The sequence below is a fragment of the Taurulus bubalis genome (genome assembly GCF_910589615.1).
Source record: "Taurulus bubalis genome assembly, chromosome: 9".
Classification (NCBI taxonomy): domain Eukaryota; kingdom Metazoa; phylum Chordata; class Actinopteri; order Perciformes; family Cottidae; genus Taurulus; species Taurulus bubalis.
The window spans coordinates 12397271-12415776 of NC_136597.1; the positions used below are offsets into that span (position 1 = coordinate 12397271).

Here is an 18506-nt window from a genome sequence, read left to right on the forward strand (position 1 = left end):
ACCTGTTGGAAGACCTGCTGATGCATATTAATTCAATGTCTTTCACCTGTTTATAATGCAAATTGTTCATTATAATGCCACCATTCTTATGCCCATCATGGCCAAATGTTAATCACAAAATGTGCCATTGCGCTCCGAGGCTTCATTTGAATCCATTAACCTAACGGCAACACCTTTAGTTGCCCTTACATCCTTCAACTTCTTGTCTGTGTGTCAGTGCAGCAAGTTGGTGCATTGATGATAATAGACCTGGACTGGGTTTAATTACTATTTAACCACACTGTGGCCCAGCAGGTTAGGAGCTCAGAATAGTGAAGACTACCTGAGAACAGAGACCCATCTCTCTCCAGCAGCGAGAGGGAAGGAGAATAAATTGAAATGCCTGGCACAGGCCTAGAGGCTCAGTCTCATTTTTCGATCGCTCGTCTGCTGTAGAGTCACACGCTTCTCTGGCACACTGTGCAAGTCTGCAAAGTAAGGAAGGCTGCAAAACTTTAAGACTCCAACACTGAGACATCTGTATGCTGTCTGGTACGGCTCGCCAACAAAATATGAATTAGGGGGTGAAATGAATATGCTTGTTTGTCCACATATTCCTGGAATAATAAACAACATCTCAGTGGCTTTGGTGTGTCATATTAAAAAGAAGTTGCCTTCCTTTGAATACCTTGCAAACACACAATTAAAGAGCTTCACTGTAACTTAAGCTACAGTATTTCTGATGATAGAGCAGCTTGTGTGGTGCATAAAACTGCATTGCAAAAGGTACTTAGGGACTATTTCCTGTGTGTGTGCGCAGTATGTAGGTTTGATCTACTGACCCCAATCATCTGGGCCACGTAGCTCTCAGGGCCGGTGTATTCGGTCGGATCCTTCACCCTCACAAGAACCAGGAAGTAGAGGTAATGCCACATGTTGTGCTCAGATTTTATGTGTTCCTCGAAGGACACCGTCTTGTTGTCAAATTTGTCCCTCTCCAACCCTGCAAGACATGAGCTTTAGTTAACATTAGTTCTTCTAAACATACTGTTCTTTCACTTCGCTATCATTTGCATACAGTATTAGGTCAACCATATAGCCGTACACACCACAGATGAAACAGGTGGTTTTCAGGATCTCCTCCTTCCTTTGTTTCTCACTTCTCAAGTCAGCGAAGGTGTCGATGATAACACCAAAGATGAGGTTAAGAACGATGATGATAACGATGAAGAAGAACAGAAGGTCGTAAACCACTCGGGCCGCAAACAGAGGCTCCTGGATGGTTCAGTTATAGTAAAAATATGGAGAAAATGCATAATTTAACTTTTACCATCCCTATAATTGTTAAAACAGATCCTAAAGCAGCTCAAATTAAATGTATTTATACTTCAAGTTATTACAAACAGACATTAAGTAAAAAGAAACTCAGCAATAAGTGAACACAACCCCGCCAAACCTCTTTGGAGGGTCTCCGGAGAATGTCTCCCACACCTCCTCCATTGCGTAGTCCCTGGTTCAAAACCGTGATTATACACATGAGCAGAGTGTCACACACCCGCTCTGTCCCATCGTCTATAACCAGACACACATAATGGGAAATGCATAAAACAGTAGACAAAGGATACATTTGCAGAATTGGCTTCAATTTAAATTAGTATCTACATTTGTGTTATAATATATACAACACTTTTTTATATAGTACCTTTGTTCTCCTCATTTGAAGATTTTAAAGGATCAACTAAATGTATATACAACTCATAATCAGAACATCTGACTAAATCAAGTCAAATCATACAACACAAATGTAACCACTTGTCATAGGAACAGCTGATTATGCTGTGACTAAAGATCAAATGGATACTTTAAATTCGCCTCCTCAAATGAGAGAATGAAACAGAAAAAAAATGATTCATATCTCAACTGTAATGTACATATACTGAAAATAGATGGAGGGGAAGGATGTGGATGAGATCACGTTGTGTGCCCCTATGGTGCAGGTGATCGAGGGAGATGCACGGACACAAAGAGGAGTGTGAGTCACCCCCTCTGCCTCATCAAGTTTCTTTGTGCGCACGCCTGTGTATGTGTGTGCGTGTGTCTCTCAGTGTGTGTTTATGTGTGCGTAACCTTTCAGGAACTGACTACTGACAGAAAGGTAACAGATACACCTCGGTCTAACCACTAAATTGTAAAACTTGTCCACGAAGCAAGTTAATAATAGAAAATTAATTAATTAATTTAAATAAAACTTACCAGGAACATTTTTAGGTGTTGAAACAGGACAGCTATCTTTTATACATGAGTCAGCAACTCCTTTGTTACTCAATAAATCCCCTTTTCCTTTTGAAGAAAAAAAAAAGAAAAAAGGGAAATTATTTGAGATTGATTAATGATAACAGTACGATAATTTACAAAGAAGACGATTAAATTGTGTTCTGACATTAAAACTCCTTCCCGCTAATTCTCATCAGCACCGGTAAAATCAGCAAGAAAGATTTAGTCAGACGTTATGTAAACTGAGGCAGCAGCTGCTGGGTGGGCGGTGAAGTGCTGCTGAAAGAACCTGAACAAATCATTTGCACATCGGTAAAGCCAGAGCGTCAGAGAAGCTGCGCTTGAGTGTGATAGGCTCAGGCAGACGGGCAGAAGAATAACTGTTCACCTGGGCCAGAGTGTCTCCAAAAGGCCTTTGTCCCTAACAGGACAGAGAACAGAGGGCAGGGCTAGGAGACCAGCAGCAGAGGAAGAAGAAGAAGAAGAAGAGGACGAGTGGAGGGGACAGGGAGGCTGAGGCGGGGCACAGGGGCCACAGCCCCGAGGCAGCACAAGTGTGGACGCTCCTCAGCTCTGATGGAGCTCCGGTTGTGCCTCAGCAAACAGACAGACAGGCGTGAACCCAGCTGGTTACATAACCCACCACTGCTCCGCTGTGTCTGCTGCGCTCTATTCAGCAAAACACAGGATGGCGCGGCCACCAGGTTATGCAACAGGTGCACATGTGCTAGCAGGTTGTCTTCCTGAGTCTCGGTGCACTGTGCCGGAGCTCATTAGCACACCTACACTATCCAGTGTTTCAAAGCATGTGCCTCTATGTATACACAGTATACTATATATGTCCTAACATTTTTATGTGGAGATTGTGTGTGTGTGTGTGTGTGTGTGTGTGTGTGTGTGTGTGTGTGTGTATATATACATACATACATACATACATACATACATACATACATACATACATACATACATATATATATATATATATATATATATACACATACATACATACATACATATATATATATATATATATATATATATATATATATATATATATATATATACACATACATACATACATACATACATACATATATATATATATATATATATATATACATACATACATACATATATATATATATATACATACATATATATATATATATATACACACATATATATATATATGTGTTTATACAGTTGTTATTGATAACAAATAATACTTTTGATTATTGTCCAGATAGTTCAGAGGTTAGTGTCAACAATGTTAAAGTTTCTGATATACTGCACGTGGAGCCGCCAACTGACTTATCGGATATTTAGTTCAAGGTTTGAAATTCATTATCTTCTATGATGTACTATCTTTGAGTTATTGATAAGTTTAAAGCAGAAAAAGAACAACACATAGATGTTTATAAGCGCACTGTAAAATATGTCAGGTTTAGGACATGTTTTAAGGCAAATTATTATAATTAATTATTTAAAAAACATATCTTAGGAACAATTAATGCAGTATATGCCTGACAGTAAACAAGGAGGGAAATGGGAGATGACATGCAACAGAAGCTCAAACTAGGGAAATTGCAATTATACATGCAGCGTCTTAGAGCACTACGCCTTGTGAATAATCATCATTTATTTTGCCAAGACAGGAGTCTACTTGTGTCTACTTTACATTGTAGAAACTGTTCGAGATGCAGGGTCTAGTCCCTTCACTTTGCATGGCGCAGTAAAAAAGAAAGAAAGTGTTTAAACAGGTTAAGAAGTTCTGACCTGCTGCAGGAAGGCGGTCCACCTCCATTCGGAAGTCGTCCTTGAGGAAGAGGAAGCCAATGATAGAGAAGAAGTAAACGAGGAAGATGGCCAGAACAGCAGTCAGAATAATCGAGCGGCCATTTCTCGTCACGCTCTTTATCACATTGAGCAACGTCTCCTCTCGGATCACTAGGTCAAACAACTGTGGAGGGAGAAAAACATCAGTGAGTAGTCAGCAATTGAACAATCAGAATGTTTATCTCTAAACTAATCAACCAGTCGAACTGTCATGGAAATTAAGTGTGTGAGAGATTTCTTACCAAAAAGCTGTAGAAGAACTCGTGCACAAAGAGGCCCAGGACGCAGATGATGGCATAGCCCAAATGGTAGATGAAGAGCATGTCCATAACAACTGCTTTGTAGCCTCGAGTGAATGTCCCCTGGTTGCCCACAAAGCTTACAAGAAAGACCAACTTGTTGAACAGCTGAAAGAGAAGAAAACAAGGTTCAGGGATAAAAAAATAAATAGCCAATAGCTCTGATAAGATAAGATAATGCTTGATTAGTCCTGCAGTGGGGACATTTGCAAGGTTATAGGGGACAAAAAAGGGGGCATAGTAAAAAAAACATTTTAAATTTGGAAATAATACAAATAATAAACAGTAATAAATAAAAAAAAGTTAAGAATATTATTATATATACACAGGCAGAATCAATATAACTATAACGATGTGTGAAGAGGCAAGATGTCCCCCAATAACACAGGCTCAAATCTTCCATTACTTACATTGACAGCACCCAGCAACAACAGGGCAGGAGCGAGGCCCATAGTGTAGATGGCACGTAGAATGAGGGAGACCAGGAAGAACAAGATGCCCAACGGCTTGGGTAAGACAGGAAGTAGTGCGGTGAACACCCCCAACGCCACCCACAGCGAGATATTCCAGAAGGGCGACAAGGTGCCTGGATAGAAGAATAAAGCTTAAATCAAGGTACCAGTGCACAAGGTCAGTGCTCTGAGGCGTTGTGGCATTCCTCTAATGAATTATTCACCTGAGCTAAAAGCGTCACTTAGCACAATACAATCAAAGGCAACACTTTGTAATGACAAACATTGGTCTGTTGGCCTCAACTTCACTCAAACCAGCTTCTTCAGCCTGCACTGTAAATCCCACAACTGACGCTCACCATTCTATAGGAAACTGCAGTGTACTGATGATTTATTGATTAAAGAGGCTTCCAGTAAAACACTTTGAGTGTTTCACCAGTAAAGCGGAAATAAACAACATCTGATCACACTATGAAGAACAACAGAACAATACAATATTATATCACTGCTCCATCTTGAGCACAATATGTCTGACTATAACTACATGCGTTGTATTCTGTTAAGTTAATGTGTTGCTTGGATGCTTTCTTATTCATTCAGCTGCACTCAAGCAGTGAGAAATGGACTTGGGCGCAAATACAAAATGTATATAAACATTATTCTAAGCAGTAAGAAGATTTCCTTCCATAACTTATAATCACCTACAGCATACATAAAAGTAACACTGCATCCAATCTGTGATTGTAAAACACGACTACGACATGTCACACTGCAACACACAGCTCTAGGAGCTGACAAACATTAGTGAATATAGGATCTATAATTATTTTTTTGGTCAGGGTTGCAGTTGAAATAAGGCTTGAATATTGTCACACACACCATGATATTACATCCTTAACACAGTCAGATATATTGTGCTCTAGATGAGAGAGTCAACGATTATTTCCCATCAGTCTTATTTGCATGTGACCGTTTAAACTGTGTTGACTTTTCTTTGTATTTTTGTAATATGAATAAATGATCTACGTACTGAGCTCTGATTGGTCAGTGGGTGGTGCTTCTATACAAGTTGATCTCATATCTCCTGTGTTAGGAGCAAAAGTAAACCTCCGTTGGGGAATTGAAAACCCAGTTAACCCTGACGTTACCCGCTAACCCCACATCCTGCTTTGTAGTGCAGGCCCCAGGTGCAACTAGAACGTGAGGGAGTGTTCAATGACGCACATTTTGTTCAAGAAAACCCTATCCTGACAAGTATGATCCTCGAGATGCTCCGAGCTGAGTTTTTCAGTCCCGATGCCGATATCAATACCTTTGCTTTGGGCATCGGTTCATCCGATCAGTGTTTAATCAATATGCCTCACTGTGTGGAAGTGACTGGGATCATTCTTTTATGTGTTCATCATCAGGCTTAACTTGACTTGTCATAGTTGGGGAAGCAGAGTTACCAAAATAATAACAATGTATGTCCCAATAAGGCAGTGAGCTACCAGCACCCTAAGCAGCTTTTTGAACTCTTTAAAACATAAATAAATAAAAAGAATAAATAAGAAATTCTTACCCTCATCACCATCATCGCCAAAGGGGTAGAATACAGCCACAGCGATATTGAGCAGACAGGCTAGGTAGAAGGAGATGCTCCCCCAAACAGAGATGTGTCGTGAGAACCAGAACAGAGTCTTGTTTTCTGCACAAACAGAACAGGAAGCATAAGCATGGGGACACAAACTCAGCACACAAACAAATGAAGATGCGGCAGGCCTTTCAATTTATTCTGGAAATAACAATAACCAGACACTCAGGGTGATCATCATGATTTACCATCCTGCAGCCCACGTCTGCTGCCACCATCATTATTTTGCAAGCGCTGTATTCAGAATGTAAAGACTTACTGCGGATCTTCTTCTGCCAACTCATCTCGTTGTAGAGGTTGTCAAACTGCTGGAAGAAGTCGTTAACCTTGCTGCCCTGGTCGTCTCTCTCGGTGGTGGTGAACACACGCACCATGGACTCTTCCGTGAGGTACTCGCAGATGTTAGGGACCGGAAACACTATCTGCTCCATGGTGCGGTCGTCACGCACAATCTGGCAAAAAAAGATATCCAGCAAATCCTCATTACGGGTTTATATAGGAAAAATGTGATGTGATTAAGTTGTAGAGATTCAGACGATAAATTGAGGAAGCGATGATGAAGTTTACCTCTATCTGAGCTGTGTGATTGGCATAGTAATGGAGTGCGTTATCCTTCTCATTGTCGGGGTCCACCCCTAAACACGGGCCCAACCCCGGCCTCAGGCTCTGCTGCAGGATCTTATTGTGCCGGGCCAGCTAGGATCCAAAAACAAAATGTGACTGTTTTATGTGCATGCCACACTCAAGACAAGATCTGCGTCAACACCATTATCAACAAGATTGTGACGTAAGGCTTTAAATGTGTACACATCATACAACGCAATAGAGTAAAAACAAGAGGTTGCAACTTGGAATGGCGATGGGAAAACAGAAGAGCAAAAAGCCAAATAACGGAGGAATTATTATGCTCCCTGACAGGATAAACTAACAGTATATATTTGCAGATATCGGGTCAAGGTAAATAGAGTACATTACACTATAAAAACAAGACTTTACTTGAAGACAATTATGTTACTTATCCTTATTGCCCTTCCTCTCAGTTATATGTACATATGTATTGTTGGTACAGTATTTTGGTTGCTTAAACCTGGAATAATCGATTTTCTTGGCTACTTGGGAGCAGCAGCAAAAAGGTGTGACACTGGCATACCACCACTTTTATTTATAAATAATTTCCAAAAGAGGATAACAGAAACAGAGTTTTTGTCATGCTTTGTGTAAATCACATGGTTGCCAGTAAAAAAAAAAAATCTCACACACCGATTACAATGAATGGCAGCTGCAAATACCAGATACTATCTTCAAAAAAGATGCTTGATAAGCTCAATTCTAAGTGTGTGTGTGTGTGTGTGTGTGTGTGTGTGTGTGTGTGTGTGTGTGTGTGTGTGTGTGTGTGTGTGTGTGTGTGTGTGTGTGTGTGTGTGTTCAATTTGGGAAGTAAAAAAAATATATATATAAACAATGTCAACAGTCAAAAAAAACTCCTTGTCATGATAAAAACTAGTTTGCCGATTGGACAAAAACACCCGGTTTGACACTTGGCTCTAAAGAGGCCGAAGTGAAAACCAGCTGGACCTGGTCTGCTCTCGCCGGCTGACATAAACTGTAGAGAAAGGCAGACACAAGATCAAACGACTTTCTCAAAAGGCAAAACGCACCCGTCTCATTTCTTTACTGCCGCTACCCTCGACGAGGAAAAGCACATTTGTTTAGTAATACAGTGACGACTGCCTGCTTCAGTGAACACCTACAGTCTACCTGTCTGCACATCCGTCACATCCTTTAAGCTAATTTTAGAAACTGGCAGAGCATTTCATTCATAGAAGAGCAGTTTCCATCATTTAGTGCCGAGGATACACTCAAATAGGAGTCCTGAGGAAGACAGACAAAGAGAGAGGAAATGCAGTCATGCCATTGGCATTTTCCTTGCCTGGTGGGCCAGGATGTAAATGTTGTGTCCGACGTCTCTGGGTTTGATCTGGTCTCCAACACTTTCCTCGTCCTCCCCGCTCTCTAGACCCTGGGCGTAGGCTTCCTTCAATACATCCACCTGATGCATGCAAGTTAGGAAAGGTTACTGCTACTTAAAGTTACTGGTCAACCAGTTTTACATACTAGCTATGTATGCTTGTGTGTTTACATGCTGCCACACACACACTCACCAGTTCGGTAGGTCTCATCTTGTAGAGAATCTTCTCTGCGTTCTCGCTGTCATGGCGACTCTCCATGATGGCCAATAGGAGTTTGGAGGCATTGTTCTGCAACACAAAGCTTTACCAATGAGCCTTTACATTTTGATCAACTACAACCTACAGAGGCAAGTCATTCAGGAATTAATGACATGATGGATGCAAATTTTAGCAGAATTAAACCATTTGAATGTTGTAAGATTGCAATGTTCAGCAGTCTAACAGCTAGATACAATTTGAAGCCAACAAACAGCATAGCCGTCACATTTAACTTTTTCTAAAGAATAACAGTCCGGTTTTGCCATATTGGTCTTTTAAACACTGAGGATTTGGTCAAACTACCTCTGATTATCTTGTTCCCGTTCTCTTGCACTCTAAGGTAATTACTACTATAAAAGCAAACCATAAGTATTGCTACAGTAATGGCTTTCAATGCCAGTGCGTCATAGCGAGCCGCCTCTCAGGGCTCTTGGAGGCACCTGCTGCTCACCTTGAGCACCAGCACGAGGTCCAGCCGATGCTTCCCCAGGGGATTGATGGAGTTGACAATCAGTGCTATGATTATGTCAATGCCATTTGACTCATGCTTGGCTATACAGCTCTGGAAAAATAAGAGAAGTATAGTGAATGTACATTAAATAAAAACAAAATACATCAGAAGAAGATGTGCCTGTTTGACACACACACACACACACACACACACACACACACACACACACACACACACACACACACACACACACACGAAAAGAATAGCGTTCGATCAATAGTAAAACACAACGGGCACGATATCGTATTTGGGAATACCAGCCAACATATTGTTTGTAAAAAATGTAACTAAACTAATAATCGGCAACGACAAACTAAACAATCCTCCACCTACCTGGTTTTCATGGCAGGGTCCTTGAGAGTACTCTGTGATAGTTTCCAGGGTTTGGCGAACCAAGTCCACATTACTTTCATTAATGTAAAGGCCCAGTAGCCCGAGGCCTCCAGTGGTGCTTCCACAAATACAGTCCAAGAATTGAAGAGTCTCACACACCAGATTGTAGTTTGTCTTGTTGGCTTGGTTGCGCAGAAAGTTCTGGAGCAGAAAAACAGTCGATCAGCAGTCAATTTAAGAGAGCGCTCGGACCTCAAGGTTCTTTCTCAATAAAGAGGGCCAGTACCTGCAGGTCTGTATTGTGGTTCTCACAGAGCAGCTGAAGGTAGCGTAGGATTGGTTTCATGATGGTGATGGCTTGACTCATCTGAGTTACTTCTAAAACTTCTTCTGCCCCAAGTATCTCACTGTTCTGGCCGAGGCCTTCGAGGTCGGGATCCAGCTCCTTTCTGAAGGCGCAGAAGGCCTTTGAAGTGACTGAGGAGGCCTCCTTCAGCTGCCCTCGCATGTCCTCCCTCATATGAAGCCCCGATTCGTTCCCTAGAGCGAAGCATGTCGGCATAAAGAGATATAAAAGACTTGACTCTGTGTTTAATTATTCCACAAGACAGACACATTTGAAAGAAGACGTGTCTTTGTAAACTGATAGACAAAAACAATCAACATGCAAAAGGTTACCATTTCAGAAAATGATCAATGTCAGACTTCTTTGACGTTCTAGACATACTAAAAAAGAAGTGGGCGACTATTGACTGGGGTTCTGTAGCATGAAAGTACCCAACATTGATACAATGGCCTTTCGATAGGCTTGTGATGTGGGCCGTCACATGGCCCCTGACATGTGACTGCAGGAACTGGCAACAACAGTCAGTCAGCAGAGCAACACAAATCATTCTGTATTCATCCACCACTATTGTTGAAACCTGTAAAAGCATTATGGTTTTAAAATGTATATTTGAGCCTTTTAACTCAGTCCAGTCCAGGCCAGTTTCTATAGGAATGCTTAAACTGTTGTACTTGGTTGTACTCGAGACGTGACGGTTAAATGTGTATTTACCAGGTACATCCAGCATTATTATCCAGGTGGTTCACTTTATATAAACTGTACTTTCAGCCTCAATTTGACACAGCGGTTTGTTGCATTTTCCAGACAGCGGAGGCGACAAAATAAGTTTTGGCCACACTCGAGAGTAAAGCCAAGGAGTCGTGGTGTGTTAGTTATAATTCCAAAGGATAAAATGCATCAATACTAGACTCTACCTTTCTTCAACCTGATGTTACTGACGTCAGTGTCATCATCCCTTTTTCTGCAGCTGAGCTCAAACATGTTGACGGACACGGTGGCTCGGATCTCTTGCTGGGCCAAACGCATGCGGTCGTAAAAAACTTTGAAGAACCTTTCGGACTTCTTCTGCTTGTACAGTTGGTTATAGAAGGAGTTCTGGGTGGGAGGCAGAGTAGCAATTAACAGGAATCTCAAATCGGAATTTGTGAGTGTGTGTGTTCTGGGTTTTCGATGATTAATGTGGACGTAAATAATTCAAGAGAAGAAATATATATATATATATATATATATATACTAAATGATGGAGTGTCTGTGTTACTCACCTGTATCTGTGTGTTTCCGCCCTGGAGAAGGGCGATGCCCAACAGGATGCTCTCCTCAAACACCCGATCATTCTTGGTGTTGACGATGAGATCAATCACCAGCTCTGATGCCCCAACGCTGTCCAAGAGACACTGGATCTCCACCACACTACTGCCTGGCTTGTCAGAGTCCAGAATGGGAGAACCTCCTGCAGAGATTAAATATAAACATTTAACATAACTGTGCTCCAAACAGATATTACTGCACACATTGATACTCTTTTTATTCTAATCTATATTCCACGGCTATTTGTACATGTATGTTATTCTATCCATCTATAGACAAAGAGAGAGAGGGAGAGAGAGAGAGAGAGAGAGAGAGAGAGAGAGAGAGAGAGAGAGAGAGAGAGAGAGAGTTATTTTTTCATCTATATGGTTCTTTAGGAATCACTTTTAGCCAGATTCAAAGCCTGCCAGCAATTGTCAAGCAGCACCTCTCCTAAGAAGCTGTCATGTTAGCTGCAGTTGTTTCCTCCGCAGTGAGCAGTTATGCAGTGTCTACTGGGTTTATTTGGGGTTTCACTACCTCCGGATGACGACTTGACAAAGCTGCCAGATGAGCCATTTCCACTCCCGAGCTCTGACTTGGAGAGAAGCTTTTGATTTCCATAGTAGCGTGTGAGGAGGATCTTTCTTAACTCGTTTCCCTGTGGAGAGAAAAATCATGATGTTAAAACCATATCACAGTCTGAGAAGGTACCAGCCTCAAACTAGAGAATTCACATTTTGGTCACATTTTTTTTTTAAAAATTGCATTTTCGTTCTCGAAATGATGGACATGTTAGCGAATGTCCCATCCAACAGAACATTTATGGTGTATTCACTGGCATGAAATCCACTCAATCACTAAAACAAGAGCGCTGAGCAGATTTCATCTTTCACCTAATAGGAAGGATCACCGTCGGCCAACGATGCTTTTCTTTCTTGATGGGAGCAATGGCTTCCAGGAGGAAGAAATTGAAGCCTCTCATTGAGGAGCATGACAACAATAGCTAGCCAATAACTCGATTCTAAAGAAGCATTTAGGAAACATTCTGGCAGTCAAGACAGAGAAACTGTATGGGAACGTTTTTTAGCCTACAGTATATTACAATTTGTGATAGATAGTCTTTTCTGAACTCTTATATCAATGCTTTTCTTGATCAAGAGGACCACGATGAGAAAGTTTGACTTTTTTTTAAACAAACATACAAAAAATATACAATAAAGAGCTACTTCAACAACTGAGATATCTGTGAGTGTTAACATTGCATTCAGTGATTGGACAAAGAACATCAGTGAAACTCTGACAAAATGAATACCAATTGAAAAAATGCACAATATCACACACACATGCTTGTGGCTTGTGTGTGATGATGTTTTATCTGCATTATCTACATAAAACCAGAACCAGTTTCCTTCTAGCTAAACGTTTATTTAAGGGCTGTATTCTTTTCTCTCACAAACATCTTTGTGCATCTCTTGTGACATTTGACACAGATAAGCAGAAATGAGATTAAAGGATTCATGGAGATAATCTCCCCAGATTGGTGGTTGTGTAATCGAAGTGCAAGAGTGATTGACAGGTGGATGACATACATTGTGCTCGTCACCACGCAAATGGCCTTGTTTGATGACGCCGCAATACCATCATTATTGATCAACAGACAGGAAGGATGGATGAATAGTTGGACAAACAGATCAATGGATGGGTGGAGCAAAAGGATAAATGGAGCCACCTGTGGTCTCCATTGAAACATGTTAGTAGGACAATCAGCCTTCCCCTAAGATACAGGTGGTGGACAAAATAATCAAAACACAAGCATCCAAGAAATTATCCTAAAAAAAATGTTTCATTGTAAATCAAATTCAAAGTCATCTTGGGCTATTGTCTTCTGACATTTTATACACTAAATGATTTATTGAAAATGTAACATGCAGTTTTCCTGTGTCATTAAGTCTGAAACCCTTTTTCTTAGATTGCATTACACCATCTTGAATGCGTTTGCGTGTGACGCACAATTCAGGCAGCGATCTTCTGGCCTCTTTGTCCCTTAGCAAGTTTCCTTACTGTGATCCTCACACCTCCATTCAAGCTGAAACATACTGCTAATTGGTATTCAGCCTAATGTGACTCAATTGTGTATCTGCCGTTGTTGTTTACAGTTGTTGCTTGTCTATTGCAAACCGTGTGAATCTATAATGTGGCACAGGAGGGTAAAAGTCTCTGCTTAACACTGAAACTGAATTATCAGAGAGAGATATTGGTCACTATGGATGGTATATTTTCAACAACACACAAAACTGCATTATGAGTCAAATGAGGCACCTCCATGCTTCGCCCAAAGGCTGCCCGGTTACAGTCCAGCTGAAGAGCCTCAAACTAAGTGCACTGAGGAGTGAAGGATTGTGGAGGAGCACGTGCGGCTGATGCTCCCTGTGTCAGTAAACACTCCATCTCATCTGCAGTCAGCAGAGACACTTGTCTGCCTGCACTGTCTGGCTGAGCTGTCTCAAACACACACACACACACACTTCTCGAGTTGAAGGTGAGGATTCATTGAGCTAGCCTCTCTAATTCCCACACAGTAATGCATGGACACAATCCCAGTGCAACTACAAACTCTAGTACTACGCTCTGTCGGTCAGCGCATCCAAATGCACGCTCTTAGACTGATTGCAGAATGTATCATGTTTGACTTAACATTTCCTTTTTCTGACAGAGGACGTGATGGTTTTAAACCACACTCAGACACCAGTGAAAGAAACACTCCACGGGGGAAGTTGATACTAGAGTTGGGGTGACAGGTTTTTGCTCTTGTTCGCCTCCCTTCTGGGCGATGCAGTCTGCTGGCTAGGTTGCGCGCGCGCACACACACACACACACACACACACACACACACACACACACACACACACACACACACACACACACACACACAGAGAGACAGAGAGACAGAGAGACAGAGAGAGAGAGAGAGGATGGTGGAAGAGGAGTCAGCCCAGCCTGACTCATCTGCTTGCTGCTGCATTGACGAGAAAAAACTCCAGTCAGGTGATGTAAGAGCCACGAGAGCAAAAGAAAGAGAGTTAGAATTAGAGGTAGAAGAACTGACAGAAGTAAGAGGAGGAGGGAGGGGAAGTGGGGGGTGAGGGAGAGGAGGAGAGGAACAAACAAAACCCAGCGAGGAGCAGACAGTCATGGTATTTTAAAATGTGCACCGGCACGCCACACTGCGGCTCTGGTGTCCAAGCTGGGGATGAGCTGCCGATCCCCACCTCGGGCATCCTCAAACCCCCTCTTCGCCCCTCCCTCCCCCGGCCACCTCACGGCTCGGCTGTCTGCAGATCTCTCTGACTCCGGAGAGATGCATTGAGAAAAAGACAAAGACAAAGCCTGCCCTATGCTTCTTTAGGGGGTCTAATAACTCTCACAGGCAGCGGAGGGCAGCACCGGCTGTGAACCAAGACGGGCACTGCCAGGAACGGATGGGGGAGGCTTGAGCCGCTCAGGTCAGACAAGGTTGATTATAGCAGAGACTCAGGACATAGAGGAGAATGTTACCCAAACAATCAGGGGTGGGGGGGTAATAGTTTTCTTTTCTGTGTTACTTTTTCGCACAACAGACACCTGAGAGGACTCTGGGTGTGTGCCTTTTGTAAATAGTGGGGAACACTGATCAAGTACACTGTGACAGAGTACAAAAAGAGTTTCGCCGAAGGCCATTTGAAGGCCGAACAACAGCCAGCAACACCCAGCAACTTTATCATCCAGAAGCAACATTTAGGTCCCAGCAGAATATGCAGTCAACACACTTTGTTCCGGAGTGTTAAAGTGAAGCGCGATCATCTATTGTTGTTGTAATTAGCACATGATACTTAAAATTAAACGGAAACTATCTGATCAAGCACAGTATAAAAGCATGTGTTGCATGTTATCTAACAAAGACTTCATATGTCTCTCAGGAGTCTGTGAGCTCCTCCACAGCTTGGAACTGGAGGGAAAATAAAAAGCTTAAAGTGGGAGCCGTCTGTAATATAATACATATCCATATCAATGTGGCTTTGCAGGCTTTCTCACCAGGGGAGTTATTTCATGAATAGGACAAAATCAGGAAATCAAGACACATACACATCCTGCTGTTTTAGCACAGGCACTTTGGGAACATGAAGAGAGAGAGAGTGAGAACACAGGCAGAGCTGTAGCTGCTATTGATGATAGTTAGGTCATGTCATCTGTATTTTTCTGGGAATTAGTTGGTTGTTTTTTTTTGCCGTATTGCGGGAGATTTTTCAGGCAGATTTCAGTGTTTTTAGACCCACCTTTTTATTTACTCATTTAATATTTTTCCACCAGAATTTCACACCTGACAGCATAAAGAGGACTTTAAAACAGGATTTAGACATTCATATTTTACTAGGGGAGTCCCCAAGTATGCAATCGGGTACTATTATACGGAAAATGGAGAAAGAGTTCAGAGGTAGTATTGTAGTTAAGAGTTTATATTTTAAGCAGTTATTGTTTTCATCGATTTCCCCGAAAGAACCGCTCCATTTAAATGTATTTTGCTGAAAATATAATTGAATGTGTGGTGGTGGTTTTTAAACTCATGATTTCTAGAATTATGGCTACGTCCAGGGTGAGTTTTATGGTGCTACTGTTAATAACAAAGTTAATTATTCTTAATGCACTTTAATGCTGGTTTGTGCCAAGCGATGCCGCTCAATTAAATTAGAGTTAGGCAAACAGAAACATTTTATGTCTCTGCTCTTCCTCGATCCAATTATCTCCCTTTCTGCAGGATATGAACCGTTTCCCGGCCCACAGTGACTACAGGTAGCTCTGCAGCAAAAGGCTCTTGCATGCTATACGCGTCTGATAAAACTCTGTCAGTGACACTCGTGCACCGAGACATGCGCCAAGTGGCGCCATAATTTCAAGCTGCAATTCCACAGCACATCAAATGTTTTCAGCAAGCAAACAAGCATATCAGGAAAAACAAATTAAGCCCACATGTGAGAGCAATTGGTCAGACTGGTTCAGGGAAATACAAGACCAGCAGCGTAAACAACGGTCATTGGACTGTTAGCTTGCGGGTTCATTGTGGAAGTGTCATGTGATTCAGTAACATTGTTAAGTGCAGATTGTGTTGTTTGTTAAGAAGATTGTAATGTTGGAGATGGGTTAGCTGATAAGGTAAAAGCGAGGGTTGTTTGTTTTGTATGCCTCACTGGTACCCATGCATGTATACAAGGTGAACAACAATAAAAAAATAGCCAAGGTGTGTTCATGTTCATGTCTCCCAAAGGATGAATTGTAATAATATAGTAAAATAATAGCATCTGGTGCCATTATGAACATCTTTATTTGCCTAGTACTTCGGTTAATGACCAAATTATAGCAACGCTTGTTGTACTCGTGTTTAGTGCTGATTAGCAAATGGTGACCTTGGTAAACGTTATACCTGCTAAACATTAGCATGTTATCATTGTCATTCTGGGCACGTCAGTATGCTCACATAAGCATTTCGCTCAAGAAGTACAGCCTCACAGAGCCCCTCGTGCGGCTGTAGACTCTTTAGAGTCTTTTTCATTTGAGATGTTGAATCATCTCCGTAGTCTGGAGTTTGTTTTACCATCAGAGTCTGAGAGCATCCACTCCTGATTACTGGCATATGTTGTCATTATGCAAGACTTTTTCTACATTACATAATTTTCCGGTGTTTATGCAACGTCAATTCATAATTAAATGGTCTAAATAAGTGAGTCAAATACAAATTTACAGCTTTAATAGCGACGTCACTAATTTCTTTATTTTCTTCTTCCTTTTTTTTGCCCAGTGGAAAATCTTTCAAAGGGAATTCTCTTATCTTGGCGTTTGAGGTGATATTGGGTCACTGAAAATAAAAATAAATGTTCAAATATTTCTTTAACTAAAATGTGCATCACATCCTGTCACGTCAAGCAGCTTCCCCTGCAGGTGCTACTCGTGATTCACAGAGCCCCGCCCTCGCTAAACTATCAACAGAGAAAGGTAGTTTAATTCTGACATTCGGACGTATTAATTAGCTTTCACTGCCAACAATGCTGCTGACCTGTATGCTTGATATGTGGCGAGGAGTTAGCCAACAACAAAACATTTAATGTTGAAAGACTCTTCCAGAACAAGCACACAGCATCTGATGAACAGTATCAAGCTGGAGAAGAGCGATTTCTCAACTGCTGCAGCAAACTGAGCAAAGTAGATATACTTTCAGGAAGTGGATCAAGTCTCCAAACTCCACTATTGCTGCTGGTTCTGTGGCAGCTCATGAGACACTGAGGCTAGTAAAAACGGATCTGTCCTCCTCCGTGATAATATAAATCGTTAGATTCTGTAGATATTCTGCATTTCATTATTCTTATGTCTATTAGAGTTCAGGTTGTGCGAGGTCAATTTAACAAATACTTTCTGTGAGAAGTTTCTGTGAGAACAGTCCGGTTGTCTGTTCCTCAAGGTTCCACGCTTTGCACTACAACGCTTACACCTGTTTATCAGTATATTGACATTAGAGAAGCAGACTGGTCGTTGCACGTTCCAGCCTTGTGAGAAAAGATGAAGAAACGATTCTCTTCCTCTTAGACAAGTTAGAGCCAATAGAAATGATAGATGTTCATGACGGAAAACCGTGTATTAAAGAGCCGAACTTCCGGCTGTTCGGGTGTTTTTGGACGGTCAACCTGCGTGTTGACTGGACGATTCCATGCTATCAAGATTGCAGCGCTTGTTACCTTACTTGTGATCAAGGAAAATAAATTATATTATTATAATTTCATAAATACAACAAACTATAGTTTTGTGTACATATAATATAACTATATAAACAACTTCATAAGCTTTGATATCAAATAGCTTTTGCATCTCCAGACACTTTTTTTTTTGGTGGAAATAAAGGGCAAAATGGCTCTTTGGATAGAAAAGGTTGCTGACCCCTGGGCTAGTGCGGGAGATACAAACATTTCTAAATCATGTAATGTGGAAAGGGGAAAAGTCTCAAACTGATGATGATGTACAGCAAATGTCAAAAGCAGGAAAATTGTGTTGGCAAAGAGGAACAATAGTCACAAGTAGATATTAGAATATAAAATTACCTTCACTAAGTTACACATCATATCATTCATTCTGTCCCCGTCATGTGCCTCCATGAGCACAAATAACCCAACTCACACGCAATCAGATTCAAATAACGCACTATGAACTGTAACAAAACACTGTTAACAATGACAACTAATCTCATTCATAGAGGCCACAGATGCATGAGGCCCTGAAGTCAAGGACTATCACAATTTCACGGG

At 41.4% G+C, this 18506-nt stretch overlaps 1 protein-coding gene across 1 annotated transcript in view; it reads right to left on the minus strand.

Moving 5' to 3' along the window:
* itpr2 (inositol 1,4,5-trisphosphate receptor, type 2) overlaps window positions 1-18506 on the minus strand; it is a gene marked incomplete at its 5' end in the record, with an annotated part of 52809 nt that overhangs the window by 7334 nt on the left and 26969 nt on the right. The window contains 17 exons of the mRNA XM_079223287.1: window positions 822-982; window positions 1089-1254; window positions 1436-1551; window positions 3943-4213; window positions 4332-4496; window positions 4799-4974; window positions 6402-6527; window positions 6733-6925; window positions 7041-7169; window positions 8404-8523; window positions 8636-8731; window positions 9153-9263; window positions 9546-9746; window positions 9832-10085; window positions 10806-10986; window positions 11154-11341; window positions 11719-11839. Of these exons, the coding sequence (XP_079079413.1) occupies window positions 822-982; window positions 1089-1254; window positions 1436-1551; window positions 3943-4213; window positions 4332-4496; window positions 4799-4974; window positions 6402-6527; window positions 6733-6925; window positions 7041-7169; window positions 8404-8523; window positions 8636-8731; window positions 9153-9263; window positions 9546-9746; window positions 9832-10085; window positions 10806-10986; window positions 11154-11341; window positions 11719-11839 (2775 nt within the window). The remainder of the gene's footprint in view (window positions 1-821; window positions 983-1088; window positions 1255-1435; window positions 1552-3942; window positions 4214-4331; window positions 4497-4798; window positions 4975-6401; window positions 6528-6732; window positions 6926-7040; window positions 7170-8403; window positions 8524-8635; window positions 8732-9152; window positions 9264-9545; window positions 9747-9831; window positions 10086-10805; window positions 10987-11153; window positions 11342-11718; window positions 11840-18506) is intronic.